Below are 18,287 nucleotides of genomic sequence, written 5' to 3'. Positions count from 1 at the left end.
CTATGTAGTGATATAATGAAAAAAATCCTCCAGCTAAATACAGTACATGCTAATGACTAACATTTCCCTCACAAGCAGTCTCTCCCTGACTTCAGGTCTGATGTTGTAATTATGCCTAATAAAAGCAGTAAATTACCGCAAGCCGTGTTCTGATCAGGGTCATCACAGTTAATCAGAGGCAGAGATGTGCAAAATGTTAGTGGCTCATGCAGGGCAGCTAATATGTCAGGAGGCAACCTTTTTTTTTTTTTTTTTTTAAATTATGATTATTATTATTGCTTTCAGTTCAGCAGATTCTACACCAGAAAAGGAAAAAGGCTAGGAAATAATTAAGGACATTAAAGACTGTTTTTGTTCAGACTGCTGCAATATAATTACACTCACATTTCGACTGGGTCATCATTGCACAGGCGAGATACTTTATTGCAATGCCATTTCTCATCTTGAAAGACTGTCCAATCACACAAACGTTAATGTCACATTTTAACTGAGGTACCTACGTTGGCCGTACTGGCTGAAGAAAAAAGAAAGCAAAAAAGGACTGAAAATAAATGTAATTAGGAGCTTCTAAATCTTATTTAGTTTGATAAGATTACAGCACCTTCTTCAGCTCCACAAAATCCACCCTGTGAAATATGCATTATGTCACTAGAACACACCAAACCACACGGACTGGAAGATGAGCAGAATTTGGATTCACTCCAGTTTTTGATGCCAATGACATAACATTTTTGCAAACTGATCAGCTGAATGATCTGGAAAAAGCAATCGTGCAAACAGAACATAAGCTACTGCCATTTTCTAGTGCTAGTTGGCACTCCAAACTTTCTCAAGATCAAGGAGAACTTGCAACTAATCAACCAATACTCGCTTAAGTCCAACCACACTTTCTGTGTGTGTGTGTGTGTGTGTGTGTGTGTGTGTGTGTGTCTCCATCATCTCAATTTGGTTTCTTTGGCAACATCACATTACAATACCAATTGAGAAGCATTAACTTAAGCCATGTGAGTACGTAACACATAAAAAAGCTCCAATGCCTCAGAGGGGCTCCATTTTCTTATGGACAACATTCAGCCTGTGACAACGCACAACACAATGCAGCGAATGAGGACAACTTGATGTAACTGCAAAAAGTAGCATATATTTCTAAACTATGAGCATATGAGCTTATCACATTGCCAACAATCCTCTCACTTCAACACTACATTGTGGCAAGTAATCAATGTTTGTTCCATATTGGAGCTGCCATGGGACCTGTGGGGGCCCTCTCCACCAAGATCAGCTCATCGGGATTGTTATTGGCCTTGTAATGGAACAGAAGGTCTTCAATAGCACGCTCTTCAATCTACACGGAGAGAAGAAAAGAAAGTCAGGGGAAGGAGACATATTTGAGGAAATTGTGGCCAGCAGAACCACACTCCCTTAGAGGGTGAAAAGAAAAACTGCTGACACTAAAAGCTGGATGATAATACATGTTTTGGATGTGACAAACAGAAATTGGGGGTGGCTTGAAGAAGGTGATGAAAGAAGGCTGGCAATAGAATAACTTGGCCAACTTTTTTTCCAACTAACTGTGGTTAGAAGATGGTCTGCCACAGAGGGAAAGGGAGGTGATATACATTGAACCCCACTACATCACAGCTAATTGATCACACAATTTTAAGCAATGTTCCTTTTGGGACTTTTTACACTAGTATACAGGCAAGTCCGAATTAAAGTTGCACAAAGTAAGTGTAGTAACCATGTTGTGCTGAAGCATGTTAGTGCTGGTGTGTCTTACCTCCTTCATTTCTTATTTGTTAATTTTGCATGGGCAAATCATACATGTACCAGACTGGCTGAGTTTGGTGAGTTGATCAATGACTTGTGTTACTCACTCCTGTAAACTAATGGCAGATGTATGCTATTGTCTTCCCTGATACACAGACATACAGTACATTTTGCTCACTTTAAAAGGATATTTGAAAGCGCTATATAAATAAAGATGACTTGACTCATTGAGCCATTTTCAGCAATATGAAGTTAATATTTTGTCCAGAATGTATTTTTCATGTACAATTAATATCTTTCAGAACACATTTTTCCACTTGCTGTCGACTGAAGATGACATCACTTGTGCTGATGAAATAGGTAACGGCCAATCACCGCTCACCTGTTTTCTGGGTTTGGTGAGCAAACTGAGCCGTGATTGGTTATTACCCATTTCTTCAGCACGGATGATGTCATATTCAGTCGACAGCAAGTGGTAAAATCACTTTTTAAAGGTATTAATTGTTCGTGAAAAATAATGACGTGATCACAATTATAGACCCAATATCTTCTTACTGTTGAAAATGGCTCAATGAGTCAACCATCCATTTAATTTCATAGTCAAAGTAATGAAATAAGTCTTCTACTGGTAACTGTAATCACATTACTATATTAGATATAGTAACGTCTTCTATCACTAGTTACTTGAAATGATTATTTAGTCACACATTCTATGCTATGTTCACACTGCAGCTCAATTTCAATTATTATTATTTTTTGCCAAAATGGGATGTGCATCTGATTTTTTCATGCAGTGTGAACGGTACAATTGTGATTTTTTTTCCAAATCCGACCTGAGCCTCTTTCGCAGGTGGATGATATAAACTGGATATGTATCCGATGTCTCTGCAGTATACACTCATCCGTACTGTGAAGTTGTCGGAACAGTGTTGATTTCATACGACTTTAATTTAAGCCCTTTGGAACATGAACATTAACTGGACATTTGTGATGATAGTTACTCAGCATTGTGGATGGTTTAATTAGTTACACGCTGCGGTGATGTGACGTCATCTTTAGTAGACGTCTCCATGATCAGAGATCAAGGAGCGTGGCCTCATATCCCCAAAATATTTCTACCTCCTCCTGCCTCGTTTCTTTGTTGATAAGATATAAAATGAGCCCCAACACAGGGGGCCACATTTAGTTTCATAAACACTGTGCCACGCCGTTTTTTTGTTGTTTTTTTAATGTGTATCACTCATGTCGTGCTTTGTGCGCATCCAAATCGCATTACGGACACATTCGGTTTACATTAAAAGTTTATAGTAGAATAAGTTTGTTTTTGTAATGTAAATGAGTACATAAAAAAAAAAAAATCTGCCTTTTGAATATTCATTGTTGCTTGTTGCTTGTTTGAATGTTTACAATTATCATACCTAGGCTAATTTCTGTTAGCTATGTTGTTTGGCATTATATAGTTGCATTATGATAGGATACTTTCATTTGATCAAAGTATTGTTTGATTACACATTTTGATGTTTAAATATTTATTTTTTGCTTGTTTTGTTTGATGTGTGTCTGGGAGTGACAAATTACAGTTTGATGCATACACACTACCTCTTATTTTCGCTAACTGTGCAAGAGAGACCATGACAACAAACACTGAGGACCACATAAAGTGGGGTTGAAAAATTTATTGTGGGAAGGGCAAAACCACCCTTCTCAAAAAAATAAAATCGTATATCGCAGATTGTCACCTATTGCATGGGGTTCACTGCACGTTTTTGATGATTTAAACCAGAGTCATTGAGGGAAAAGGGGCTTTAGGAAGGTGATGAAACAAGGCTGACTAGAAAAACTTCTTTTCCAACCGTGTTCAGAATATAGTCTGCCACAGAGGGAAAGGGAGACTATGTCTGTTGTGTGTCATGCCACGTGGGTCTGTCAGTCAAAGAAAGCACTACCACACACAGGCAAGCCGTGCTACCTGGATGAGCGCCAGTGGTTTCTCTCGGCTGCGGATTAGCGCCGCTTCCTGCTGCCGTTCCTCCTCCACGATGGATGCAAAGGTCACCAGGGAGGGGAGGGGCGGGCTTCCCGCTGCTGCCATCACCCAGGGCCTGAGGTGGGATGAAGGAGAGAGGATGCATGAGGGGCAATACTGTCACAGCGGGAGGACAAAATTAAGTGAACTTCTACTGACAAGCTTCTGTGTGAATGGCCGCCTTTCCGTCTGGCTTGCATACACCCGTTATGTAACTGCGCAACGAGTCTGACTCTCCATCTGCATGGTGTGGACCTCACTTCCAACAGTATTAAGACAAGAATGTCCAGCTTTAAGTTGTAACTTGGATTAAGATGAGAGATCACTATACACTGCACCCGCACAATGTTTTATAGACCAGAGGGTCTATTTTAGTTGACAGTTCAGTTGTCTGCATTGCTACATCGGTAGGTAGGTATTTTCTTGGCATTTCAATTTTAACTAGAGCTGCGAGCAGCTGTCAAGGACCCTTGCAGCCCAGGGCCACTTTGGGGTACTTGCATGTTGAGGTACTGTTATATTCGAGTTAGAATTTTTTGAAAATGTCACAATAACTGTTACATATGGATTATTTATTTTGTGCACAAGTATAAATAAATATAAAGTAAATATCATATAAAAGATAATCTTAATAGAGTCCTGCCGTGTGTAGTGTGTTCAGACTGGTCAACAATTCATAGCTCACTTCCTGTACGTTTTTGGATATGGCTTCTACTTGTTTTTTTGTGCATCTCGGGGGTGCTGTACATGCCTGCCAATTTTCGTAGCAAATCGGTCAAATGTGCTGGGATTGGTTATTTTTACACTCTAGGAGGCGGTATAGGGCCATGATGTTATGACGACTCATAATTTCACATATTTTCCCCGGGACTGAAGAGTATGCAAAGTTTGGTGAGTTTTCGTTTAGGTCCCCAATAATGTGATCATTTGCAGAGAAGAAAAAAAAATTCTATAGGTACAATAGGGACCTCGCAAGCTATTGCTACTCAGGCCCTAATAAGAAAAATTCTGACATCATACTACCCCTAGCAAAAAGTATGGAATCACCAGTCTTGGACAAGCACTCACTCAGACGTTTTATTCTGTATATCAAACTCAGATAAAAAGCATGAAACAGTCGTAAGGTCATTCCAAAGTGCAACATCTTGGCTTTCAGAAACACTAAAAGAAATGAAGAAAAAACATTGTGTTGGTCAGTTAATGTTGCTTTTATAGAGCAAGTGCAGGGAAAGATGGGATAAAAATATGAAATCACTCCATTGTAAGAAGAAAATAAGGACACACCCAGTCAATTTCCCTTCCTTGGGCACCTGCCTCAAATTACATCTGCTTGTTAGTCAGCAGTTTAAAAACAGTGCAGTTATCACACCTTGGAGGGCTGCTGGACCAAGTGGATTGGCAAGAATCATGGCTCCAACAAGGGAGATGTTTCTTGAGATCAAAGACAGGATTATCAAACTTCTTGAAGAAGGTAACTCTACACATATGGTTGCCAAAGATGTGTTCACAGTCAGCTGTAGATCTGGACCAAGTACAAACAGCAGGGGAAGGTTGTTAATAGGGATGTCACGATAAGGGCAATATCGTGATATTGTGATATTAAAACTGCCACAATATCGTCGTCGTCGTGTTCACAATATTTAAAAGGAACACATCTGTTGAAAAAAAAAAAAGTCAGGTTGATTTCCATTTGTGCAGTTCTAGCACCTTCTAGTGGCTAGTTTATTAGTGCAATTTAATTTTCATTAGGGATGTTTTGGCCTTCTAGGTTTAAAATCTATGCTAATTTTCAGATGAAGGGGAACCTAGTTTGCTTGTGAAGCGATCAATGTGTGCTTGCATTACCAAGTGCCTCAATATTGGTATTAGAGATTGTAGGTGGTTTATATGCATTGCTGTTGTGTACAAAAGCACAATATTGTGCTTTTTTTTTAGTATGAGCTCTCGTTTTTACAATATTGTGGTCTTTTTTAACTCATTCACTGCCATTGACAGAAAAAGACGTCAAATGATGCATTTTTGCTGGGGTGGCAGTGAATGTGTTAAATACCCCCCCCGCAATATCGAGATAATTAGCGTACCGCGCCCTTCATATCGTGATAATATCGTATCGTGATTTTTTTGGGATATCGTTACATCCCTAGTTGTTAAAGTCAAGGGTACTGGTAGACCAAGGAAGACATCTAAGCGTCAAGACAAACAACTAAAGGCCATATGTCTTGAAAACAGAAAATGAAAACAAGACATATGAAGAAGAAATGGGAGGAATCTGGAGTCAATGTATGTGACAGAACTCTGCGAAATCGCTTAAAGGAAATGGGATTTACATACAGGAAAGCTAAAAGGAAACCATCATTGACGATTAAACAAAAAAGAAAAAGACTGCAATGAGCTAAGGAGAAGCAATCATGGACTGTGGATGACTGGATGAAGGTTATCTTCAGTGATGAGTCACGAATCTGCATTGGACAAGGTGATGACGTTGGAACGTTTGTTTGGTGCCGTTCCAGTGAGATTTACAAAGAGGACTGCCTAAAGAAAACATCAAAATTCCCACAGTCCTTGATGATATGGGGCTGCATGTCAGGCAAAGGCACTGGGGAGATGGCTGTGTTTAAATCTTCAATAAATACACAAATTTACATTGACATTTTGGACAGCTTTCTTATCCCTTCAATTGAAAAAATGTTTGGGGATGATGAAATCATTTTCCAAGATGACAATGCGTCATGCCACAGAGCAAAAATTGTGAAAGCATTCCTTGGAGAAAGACGCATCCAGTCAATGTCATGGCCTGCAAATAGCCCAGATCTCAACCCAATTGAAAACCTGTGGTGGAAATTGAAAAACATGGTCCACAGCAAGGCTTTGACCTGCAAAAATGATCTGGCAACTGTAATCAAAGAAGTTGGCACCAGATTGATGAAGAATACTCTTTGTAACTCATCAAGTCCATGCCTCAGAAACTGCAAGCTGTCATAAAAGCCAGAGGTGGTGCAACTAAATACTAGTGATGTGTTTCTGTCTGTTTTTCATGATTACATTTTTTTTCCCCTCAGAATGGAAGGATTCCATATTTATTTCCCTGCACTTGCTCTATAAAAGTAACATTTACTGACCAGCACAATGTATTTTCTTCATTTCTTTTAATGTTTCTGAAAGCCAAGATGTTGCACTTTGGAATGACCTTAGACTGTTTCGTGCTTTTTATCTGAGTTTGATCTACAGAATAAAACGTCTGAGTGAGTGATCGTCCAAGACTGGTCATTCCATACTTTTTGCTAGGTTATTACAGTGAACACCCTCTATGCGAAGGGAGTCCTACCATGAAGACCAAAAATCTGAGAGTAATATAGAGAGCGACCTGAGCTGAACTACACAATTTGATTTATGAGGTGCGGACATTTTTTGTGTCCTTACTATATTATGTTAAAGACATATGAAGACTGCATAAAGTCAGTTGAATTCCTAAAAACGGAGAGGAGGGAGGGAGTTAAGATTCTTCGATCATAAATGCTGCGCATGGAAAGTACATTCCAGATGATGAGGCTGATGCGGCTGGTGCTCGACTCTTCAGCTAATTACCAAGAGTAACCTGATGCCTGCCCCCTCTTCTGCATGATATGGTGTGACATGCGGGGTGCCTTTATCAATTCTTATTAGCATCACTGGGTTCACTCAAGACTCACACAGCTGTTTAACATCTGGGGGACTTCTCAAAATTCTGCTGCAGGGTAAACATACAGCACAAGTATGATAGCAGAGATGCAACTTTCCGGACTAGCAGGAACTCTGAAAAACCTCTGAAGAAAAAGTGTTTTGTAAATATTAACTATAACACCCAGCTTAATAGTCTTGTGAGTATGTGTGTGTATTTTTCGAAATGAGTGTTGTTTTAAGTCAGGTTGACCCGGTGTCTAAGGTCAGGTCAACCTTGCTGACCATCATTTTGAGCTGATCATCCCACTTCCACTGGAGTCCATCTTTGTAAGCATTTTCTTCAGTGTTTTCCTGACTTATAACACAAAAATGCATTGCATTTGATGTGAAGATTCAAATGTTTGTCATTACTGTTTATATAGTTCAGACAAAACATCATTTGCATTGCCATATTTGTTAAGTTGACTTAAATTGATCATATAAACCACAAGTTGTAGTTGGTCAAATTCACCAACCTTTTTGAGAGCTACTTCTTAGGTACTGATTGATGTGAAGGGCTACCAGTTTGATACATACTTCTGAAATGAAAACATTTCTCAAATTACCTTTAATAATGTTATTATTATCTGGCATTATTAATGTCATCATTGCCTACATCAGGAGTCTTACCGTACAAGCAGACTGGGGATGCCAGATCCTGTGTAAAATATTCCCCACGATGTAAACGGTTTACTTCGCTGTAAAATCGGGAGATTAGCGGGAGAAATGACTGATCGGAAGCCATGCGAGATAGATTTGAAACCCGGGACTCTTGCGCATGAATGGGGAGAGTTGGCAAGTATGGACTCTGTGCTAAGTCTTCACTAATATAGTTGTGCACGTAAGAGTGTGCACAGAATGCATGTGAAGAAGTGAGTGTGCAGTTTTATTTTTCAGCCAGATGTGGCAATAGCTATATGAAATTCAATTTCTTCCATAGAACTATAAGTATTTATAAAAAAAAAAAAAAAAAAAAAAAAAAAAAAAAATGAAAGTACGTATTCGAATTAGCATCTTTATAATAATAATAGAATTAATATAAATAAAATAATTTGAAGCTATTATTCCACTGTTTTTATTACATTGTTCCGGTACCATGCAGTACTGAGGTACTTAATGCAGGCATTGTATCAATCGAAGTTAAGATTTTGGTATTGTGACAACACTAGATGAGAATCTTTCTCCCACATTCATTGTGTCCATGACAGCCTCTAGAACAGGCACTCAAAGCGATGCAGCTGAACCTCACTGACAGAGCATAAATTACACTCAACAGAATAAGGGATTTCCAAGGGCTAGATTTAATTGTCTGCAGATTGTGGTTCATCTTCGGCATAATGGCCATTTAAAAGTGACTTGGAAGATAATCAACACCCACATAATGACGGTTAAAATATATACATATATAAATAATGTACATAAATCTATAGTATAATATAGTCAGGAGTCAAGACTGATATGGGGGTTGCTTATTTTTAAGTGGATGTCTGATTATGTGATTTTTTTAAACTGCAGTTTAGACCAGTGTTTCCCAACATTCATTGGACGATGGTACATATTTTACATAACAAAAAACTAATAGCACATATAGTATAGGTTCACATATAGAATAGTTTCACAAAAAGTACAGTATTTGTTCAAATAATGACCGCCTCTCAATTTACAAATTCAATTTGCAGGCATTGAAGGAAGACCACACACGGTGGGACCAATTAAGTGAAATTGGATCATTTCCTATGGCACACCCCATGACCTCTTGTGTTTGGCTCAGTAGTTGGGAATGACTAATTTAGACATGTCTAGGGTGGAAGCACTGTTTTATGACAACAGTGCCTCCCAGTGATAGCAGACCACACTACATGTAGTTAACTTACCCAGGTTTCTCCAGCTCACTGCTGTCGGCACATCTAAATGTCACCTTCCTGCTAACAGGTGAAACACCGACAGGGAATGCTTGAGCACCTTGGCCCCTCTGTGTTTCAGAATGCCCCGGTCCGATGAGTGGTTTCTCCTCCTCCTCGAGCAGTGCCCGAAATGAGCAAGACATGGGCGGGGACTGGACGACTGTTGCCCTGATGACAGAAATGGATGCAGGATAAACATGAAACACATCGAGGTGGTGCAGCTTTATGAGAGTCAAACTAATTGAACCCATGTATAACTATCAATCATATACAACAATTCAGTTTTTAGTAATGAATACGAGTAAAGCAAACCTTCGATTCAGTCTTCTATTCTTCTGGGCTAGGGACCAAGCCCTGCCACACATTGTGAAAATTCATCCACAGTAATGGACACAAAAAACGGTTTATAAGATAAGTGCATATATGTCACATGATTAGTTGATGGAATGATTTTTTTTTTTTATTTCATTTTTTTTTTAAATATATATATATATATAAATCTGTATGCTATTAAATGTTGTACGGTTACTGAGCGTCCAGAAAGGCGCCTATAAATAAAATGTATTTTACAAGGCTGATACAATAACAATTATTAGTAGTAAAGGGGGCAGGTAACCACTATTTGGTGCAAATAAAATATCGGCATTTAAATTTGGTGTCCAGCATTACAAACTTATAAGTCATAACTTTTTACTTAGTTTAAAGGCCTTTAAAGCTACTATATGGAGGATTTCCCCCCAAAATATCTTAACAATAGCCTTTTTATTTGACCATTTATGACTGAAACATATTCTAATTAGGAGATCAACATCTTAGCTGTTCACAATGGGTACTCCTACAAGCCTCTGGCCAATATTATTTAGGAAGCGTCCGGTCCGAATCCTTCGAATTTCCCGTCCTCTGTCTGCGGGATGTGACGTCATGTGCATCCTCGTCAGTTGTTTCCTGTCGCGCGAAGACGGAACTAGTACAGATTTTCGCTGCCCCAGACACCCGCTGTTACTCCGCGGAAGGCTGCTTAAAAAAAAAAAAAATGAAAACAATGTCAAGTGCCACGAAAAAATAAAATAAAAATCTAAGCTTGATAGTGACCGACGAGAACGAGAAGAAAGAACGAAGAACGCAAGAACGAGAGTGAACATTGGTTTGACATTTCAGCGGTGGAGAGCGTTGAGATCGGACTCGGATTAGAAAAGTGATTCACAGCTGGCTTTCTTTCTACTCCAAAAGGTAAGAAGCGAGTGTCTTGACATTTAGAAGAAAATGTGTTGTTTTCAAATAGCAGTAACCTCAAGATCGATCACTTCTCGGTCGTAACTATTGGGGTGAAAGTGATGGTGGACGGCAACATTTAGCGTGAAAGGGGCGGCAAAGTTGAATGTAATAAGAACAGAATGACTTTATGAAGAACAGACGTTCCATTCCGCGGCGTTTCAATCAGGCTAAATGTTGCCTTATTTTCCTCCGTGAAAAAAGCCTATTGTAGCTACATTATGCTAACGGAATGTGAACGGTACTACTGAATGGCGATAACATTCACGGCCATATCACACTAAGTAGTGAATGGGTCTATATGTTTTTCACAATCATCAATTTCCATAAATGACAGCCCACCTTTCGGCTAATGCACAATGACGCTAGCCTGGGGGCGACATACACTAATAATGACTAGAATCAGGTTGACTACAATATGTAACTGCATATTAACATCGGAATGAGGTCCAATTAATTGACGTAATTTGCACATCGTTTTGGAGTACAGCACAGGACTGGACTTCGACCGACTAAAGCAATATGATCTGCACGTCCCGTCGACATCGATTGTTTAGTGGGGATCGAGAGTCTCATTCCGTGAAGTGGCCAGCTTTGTATAACATTATAAAACTTCTTACCTCTGAAAACATAGTTTAATTGGATATGAAGAGCCCAGTCTTCAGTATTGAGGTCGTGCACGTACGAGTGCGTGCAGCGTGTACGAGCGTGCAGTTTGTTTTCGGCCACAGGTGGCAGTAGCGATTTGAAATTTTAAATCTTCCATATAGCTGCTTTAAGAACATGTTTCTTAACCAGCTATTCAGATTTTGCAATTTAAAAAGGGTTATTATTATTTTTTTTCTTAGAATGTTTAAACAAAAACACCTATTTTCTAACAAAAGTTCAGGTAGAATACTAACATCAAAGTAAAGTAATTAAGTAGTTGGCTAAAATATTCTAAAATAAATCATGTTTTACAAAATTTTAATATAATTTTAATCTTTCTACGTGTCACTCATTATCTAAGTTAAAAAAAATAAATAAAGTGTACCCTCAAAAGAGTTACTGACGAGCAGTTCATCAGTGTGAGGTGCCAGCAGAGAATTAATAATCTCAAAATAAATCAGTTTTTCATTGATCGCTTATCGGCACTAGGATATTTTTGTTTGTTTGTTTGTTTAAAAGGCTGATGTCCAATATCAAATGTTGACCAAGATACTGTACATGGCCGGGCCAATTATTAGGTTTATCATCACACAAGATGGTGGCCAAGTACAACCTTTGTCTAAGTGAGTCTCTTTAATTCACTTCAAACTAGTGCCTGGCATCAAATGGTGGCAAAGCCTTGTTTTTCATTGCTTTGGCCTGAACACAAACACAAAAGATTTTCAGAAAATAACTGATAGGGTAAAAATATGTGATTTTGCGGATGCCAAATTGCTACTATACTGTAATGAGGGTTCACTGCGTAACTGTAACAAAAAAAAATAAAAAATGTGTTTCCACTGGAGATGAGGTTATTTTGTTACACCGTTATGTGTGCTTCTCATCTTGGAGCATACCTATAACCGTCAACAGGATAAGCGGTATTGAATATGGATGGATGAATGGATCCTGGAGCACACTCACCAGGCCTTCCCACTACTGTTCTTGGATGGCGTGACTGTGGGGGTGGATTTGGATGTCGAGGAATCCACACTGGTCTCTTTATTGGCAAAGGCCAACATCTTCCTTTGCTTTTGGGACAATTTCGTAGGACCAGGAGAATATTTGCAGAGGGTGCTGACACTGAAGGCAAGCAGAAAAAGATGTAGAGTGGGTGACGATACCAAAACTGTGCATGCTGTAAAAGCAGCTGTAGTCAACATGAACATTACATTATAACATTTTACCTCGCAAGGCTTTTAGGAGCTGCTTTGAGGGTCTGCAAAGAGTTGGCTTCCATATCCATGATGGCTCGAAGATCCAGAACTGGAGGTGGATGGGAAGGTCTATAAAGTGGAATAACATGCAGTCACATCGCAGGGCTAGAATTTAATTTATTTACTCTGGCAGAAAACTTTGTACCGTCAAATAATGTGGAAGGAAAATACTGTGTACAGTGCCATGAAAATGTACTTGTTCCCTTCCTGATTTCTGTGGTTTTTGCATATTTATCACTCGCAAATGTTTCATTTCATCAAACCAATTTTAGTATCACACAGAGACAATCCAAGGACCGATATACAGTAGGTGCACTTCAACTGACTCAGTCTCAAACCTGCTTTTTAATCATGTGTAAAAACTGATTGTCACATGCAATATATTTCTGTAGACAAATATTGAAACAAGATTTCAATTGGTCAACTGGAGGAACCATTCCAAGTCTCTATAACTCTAAATAGTCTTGTTTCAAAAACAATTCCAACACCTGCCAAAATACGTTTGCGTGTTTCCTGTACTGTTGGGATGTTGTGGCTTGGGTGTCACTAGCTCATCTCCAAGGGCCTGGGCCCTGGGGTCTCACTTATCAAGGAGTATGTTATGTATATGTACATACAAACAGTGAAAATGACATAAAAAAAAAAGATCTATCAAAACGTGTGTACACATACTGTACAATTGTGGCAATTATCTCTTGTTAAGTCACAGAACTTAACAACTTACACAGGGATTCCGCCCTCTATATGCCCCAATCACTCCATATATGGTTAATGCAAGGCAGTAATGGTTTATTGTGAACTGTGAGTAGTAAATCCAGGAGTTAACTGGAGTTAATTACTTGTCAGAGGCCAACCCACCAACTTCTGTCCCACATTTACTGAATGACACATGCACACCAGCTTACTCTCTTGTGCAGTGCCTCGCTTTGTTTTGGTCAAAAATGGACAAGAGCCATAGCAGGTGTTAAAATAATTGGCAGTAGGCCCATAATAATTGTAGTCCTGGTGTTAAAGCGCTCTTCACGGGTGTAAGACTATGGAAACATGATTAACACACAAAGACACACCAGAAGACAAAACTCAGAAGACCAGGGCACCTCTTTATGTCGCCATCTTGATTGTTAAGTACATGCATGTACATGTACTACTGTGACGTACTGAAGCAGATCTGATCCCGCGACGTTTAAGGGGATTGTGCCTTAAAAATCCCATCTGGGATGAACTAAGATTCAGCAATTTCCATCTTACCCATGAATGATCTTTGGAATATCTTTCGGTCCAGAGCTGGGAGGAGATGGGAGGCCATCCCTTGTTAAGGTATTGGGTGGGGTCTTCATCCTCTGACACAAGACCCTCTCCTCCTGTGTATAATGAAACAAATTATGTTCTTGTTTTTATAACATGTGACCATTACAGTACTCGTAATCCAATACTAACCACGGCTCTGTCATGAAAAACTGGTGATTGCATATCTCTGGGGCTGCCCAGCCCCATGCAGCTACCCTCCGAGTCTGATGTGAGCAGTTCTTGCAGAGACTCAGTGGAGGTGCCTTTTCCCGTCTTCACCAGGCATGGGGAAACTGCTGAGAGCGGTAAGTGCAAGTCAGTATTTTAAGCTTGCATGTGTGGTGTTCGTGCAACCATACCTGCAGCGGGGGGGCTTTGAATAATATCAGACAGTGTGTAGCCTCCTGAGCTGTCAGAGCGTCGCCTTGGTTTCTTTTTAGCCTTCATCTTAGCTTTTCTTAAGAGCACTTCCCTGCGGACAATCAGCAGCATACATTTAGATTACACTTAATCTTTAGCGGACACATTGTTTTTTTGTTTAGTTTGTAAACCTGGCAAGATACAGATTGATAATGTGAATCATTCAAAGGAGTTCGCACCAGAGGCGTCACTAGACTTAATACTGTACTGGGGCACACCTGGGGCACAAAAAAAATTCACGAGAGAGAAATATTTATTTCAGTAAACATCTGAAAACTGAACATTTACAAAAGTAAAAAAAAACATTAATAAAGCACCCTTACATCTCCGGGTTCTTTTATTTCAGAGGTGGCAGTAAGTCATTGTTTTGCAAGTCACAAGTAAGTCTCAAGTCTTTGCCCTCAAGTCCGAGTCAAGGCCCAAGTCAAGACTGACAAGTCCCGAGTCAAGTCCTGAGTCAAGACTGACAAGTCTCAAGCGAGTCACAAGTCCTACACTTTGAGTTTCGAGTCGTTTTAACATTGTAGATTATATTTATTTCGGGTGACCATTAAAGTAGGAGTCAGGGAGTGCAGGGAGTGAACCTAGAGTGGTGCATCAGACTGCTGTGTTTGCATTGTATTACCAGTGAGATGACAGTCTCATTAATTACACAGCGAGCAACGATAATTAGACAAACAACTGACATTATCTTACTTACCATTCTTTGAGCAACTTCAGATGTTGAACGAAATTTGAAGTTGTTGCCTCACCGTCAGTGATCTAATCTTGGACATACTGCAATTCATTTTTTTGTTGACCACCACATAGTTTTCGTACCCAAACAGCTAGTGGTGCAACGGATCACAAGAGGCACGGATCGGATCAGTTTAATAAATAAATAAATAAATAAATAAATAGAACTTTGTCTTAATTTATTTTTATAAAATGTTTTTGCCCATTATTATTATTATTATTATTATTATTATTATTATTTATTTTATTTTATTTTTTTAATATATAAACTCAAAATGTCTAACATGTCTAACATAATCCATTAGGATTTAGGAATACAACTTTAAGTGCAATATAAGGGAAGATACATAATTATTTTATACATCCTCCATGTATAAAACAACAACGTATCTTACGTTCCATTGCACTTGTAATGCACTTGAAGTTTTGGTTTCTAAAATCCAAATGGCCATACTGGAGATTTTGATTTTTTTTTTTTTTTTTTTTTTTTTTGTATTGTTGTTTTGTTTTTTTGTTTTTTAAAGCTATTGTTTCATAAAATAATTATAAATGAAGGAAAAGTTCTATTTATTTATTTTTAATAATGAAAAATACATCTAAGTGGAATTTAAGGCACAATCCCTTTGTTTAAATAGGTAGAGTGTATTACAAAGTAGCCTAGGTCCACAATATTAAAAACAATACGAAAAGCAAGCAAGCCATGGAACAGCTATCACTATGACAGCCAGGCACCCGATGCTAACGCTGACAGCTAGCTGCTAGCCAGGAACACCGGAGACTTGTACTGTATCATACAATGACGGCGTAATGAACTTGCGGTTTCTTTGCGTCCTAAATTAGCTATTTAATATACTTTCGGGATGGCGTTATGATAAAGGTAGTAGAAAATATGTAATTTCAATAAAAACGTTGATAATGCAAGTCAAAATGTCAAAAGGAAGTAGTCAAGCTTGCTTTCGAACAACGTTAGCTAACTTAGCATTAACTTAGGACAGACTCATGTTGCTTAGCAAGCCAGGACTTCACTTACCTCTCATTCCTCCCTCTGTATTCCCTGCTGTGGCAGACAAACTTTCTGATATCCATATAGGAGTTACAGTTAGTCATCAAAATCAAAATATATTTAACAAGTTGTTGTCTGCTAACGTAACTCATGCAGTGATTCTGACGGCCTGCCCCTCCCTCTCTCGACGTGAATAAATTACCATATTAATTAGCCATGTGCGCATTGTTTATGTGGCGTGAATACATACAGTAGCAATGAATTATATACTAAATAGTATGTGCGCTGTAGTCTATGCTATGGAGACGTAAAACTCTGAAGTGATTCTATTTTATTTATTTATTCATTCATTTATTTTGTGAAATTTTTACTGGGGCACTGCAGATCAATACTGGGGCACGTGCCCCAGTGAAATGTGTCTGGCGACGCCGATGGTTCGCACAATATCTATCTGGGACTGTTCCAGTGTGATTTGATCAGGAAAGGCAGTACAATACTTCAAGCTGATTGGGCAATGCGGCAGCTTGTGCATGTCTATCAAACTTTTGTCACGGCAGCGGATGAAAATGTCATCATCATAGGTAAAAAAATAAAAAAAAAATAAAAAAAAATAAAAAAAAAATAAATAATTTTTTTTCTTTACCACTTAAAAATGCATCAAAGCGCCTGTTCAGATTCATTTAACAAAGAAATAGTAATTCTGCGTCGTAAATAATTGCAGCGTCCACGTATTCATCCACGTTAGGTTTGTTTCTTTCCCCACGGCCTCAGCACTTCTTGTTTTCGTCACAATATGGTACAATATATTCTCAAGTGTTTGTCCCATGAGAATTTATCTTGCAGGCAAGGTTAGTTTGTAATGTCACAATATAAAATTTTGACTCCGGTACTATAACTTCATATACCACCTAAATACTGGTACTGAAACAATACTATTGGCACAAACTTAAAAGTAAGTAAAACACAGTTGAATAACAGCTAAATGACTTACTTGTATCATCAAATTATAAGGATATTAATTAGAATATTTTAAATAAAATAAACAGATTAACATTTCTAAAAACACAGAAAGTGCTCTGTCATTAGTTGTTTCAACACTTACAGATATAAATACCACACAATAAAAGCTAGAATTCATCTTTTGATTTAAAGCCCAAATGTCTTCAGCATACATCAAAAACAAAGGAATTGACCTTGTTGTTCCTATAATGTTTGGAGGGGACTGCATGTGTTCATGAGCAGGCTATGTCCTGGAGGAAAAGGAACAGACGATTCTGGGACGTGGTCGGTGCCACTGATACTATAATGATTCGTAACACTAAATAAACAATCTGCATCATAATTCTGATCCACAAACAAAATGTCTTTGTGTGATTAAAGCCCATGTAGCAGTCCACTCCATTTACCGTAATAATTATGCAATGCCACTGCATGGCTGTGCGCCATTCTCTGCTATACAACCAGCCTAAAAATCACTTTTTAGGGGTGGCGGTGTCACTACAGACATAATTTTTTAAAATTCAGAATTATAAAATAAGCGACAATGTTGCTGTGTACCTGCTGGATTGGTCCAGTTCAGATTCTTGTTTGGGGCTGAAGGCGAAGTGAAAATCCTCATCTTCGTACATACTGAGATCTGGGGCATCAGGATATGGAGTGAGAACTCTTCGATGCATTGCTGAGATCTGAAATTAGATGTAAAAATTATAAATGACATCTGACATTAGTGACAATGTGAATTGGTTTTGTCTGTTGTTTGTCCAACAAACATTTTCTCAGCATGGTAACAGAAGAAACTATTCTCAAGACATTAATTCAAAAATGATTTATAAGCTGTTATTTCCGAGGCTAAAGTTGCATAATGCTGCTTTAACACATTTCTCCCCCATTTTTCATGTTGCTATACAAGCCCTATTCATTATTCAGACATCCTTGAGTGTCTGAACTTGAAGTTGATCAAAAACAGCAAAACACAAACAAAAATATTCAGAAATTGGTACACAAAATATTTGCATAACAATAGAAAAGAAACATCTCTGACTCAAGTTACCAAGAATAGATCCATATTAGGCATGGGTCGATATTAGATTCCGACGATAAACGTGAGCAAAAAGTGTTATCACAGTATTCATACTACATGTCTAAAATGACTAAAAAAAATATTTGGCATTTGGCAATAGTTGGTAGCTCTGCATTGTTCTTGTTTTTCGTCTTAGTAAGTCAGACAGGTGAGTTATTTTATAGACCTTCCCCCCCTACAGACAATG

The 18,287-nt window shown here is 38.5% G+C and overlaps 1 protein-coding gene across 5 annotated transcripts in view; it reads right to left on the bottom strand.

Moving 5' to 3' along the window:
- Window positions 1-396: 396 nt before the first annotated feature.
- The window catches only part of ibtk (inhibitor of Bruton agammaglobulinemia tyrosine kinase), a 33,999-nt gene continuing 16,108 nt past the window's right edge, over window positions 397-18,287 (bottom strand). For 4 of the 5 annotated variants that reach the window (XM_077526274.1, XM_077526277.1, XM_077526276.1 and 1 more), the window contains 9 exons: window positions 17,578-17,705; window positions 14,222-14,334; window positions 14,013-14,158; window positions 13,824-13,936; window positions 12,546-12,644; window positions 12,283-12,441; window positions 9,370-9,567; window positions 3,740-3,872; window positions 397-1,345 (listed from right to left, as the gene is read on the bottom strand). In XM_077526274.1, coding sequence (XP_077382400.1) covers window positions 1,220-1,345; window positions 3,740-3,872; window positions 9,370-9,567; window positions 12,283-12,441; window positions 12,546-12,644; window positions 13,824-13,936; window positions 14,013-14,158; window positions 14,222-14,334; window positions 17,578-17,705 — 1,215 coding nt within the window. In that variant the 3' untranslated portion in view covers window positions 397-1,219. The remainder of the gene's footprint in view (window positions 1,346-3,739; window positions 3,873-9,369; window positions 9,568-12,282; window positions 12,442-12,545; window positions 12,645-13,823; window positions 13,937-14,012; window positions 14,159-14,221; window positions 14,335-17,577; window positions 17,706-18,287) is intronic. The other variant, XM_077526275.1, reaches the window with a different exon arrangement.

The sequence above is a fragment of the Festucalex cinctus genome, chromosome 7 (assembly GCF_051991245.1).
Source record: "Festucalex cinctus isolate MCC-2025b chromosome 7, RoL_Fcin_1.0, whole genome shotgun sequence".
In the NCBI taxonomy this organism is placed as follows: domain Eukaryota; kingdom Metazoa; phylum Chordata; class Actinopteri; order Syngnathiformes; family Syngnathidae; genus Festucalex; species Festucalex cinctus.
Note: the sequence above shows the minus strand (reverse complement) of the source record. Positions and strands in the feature narration are given on the sequence as shown.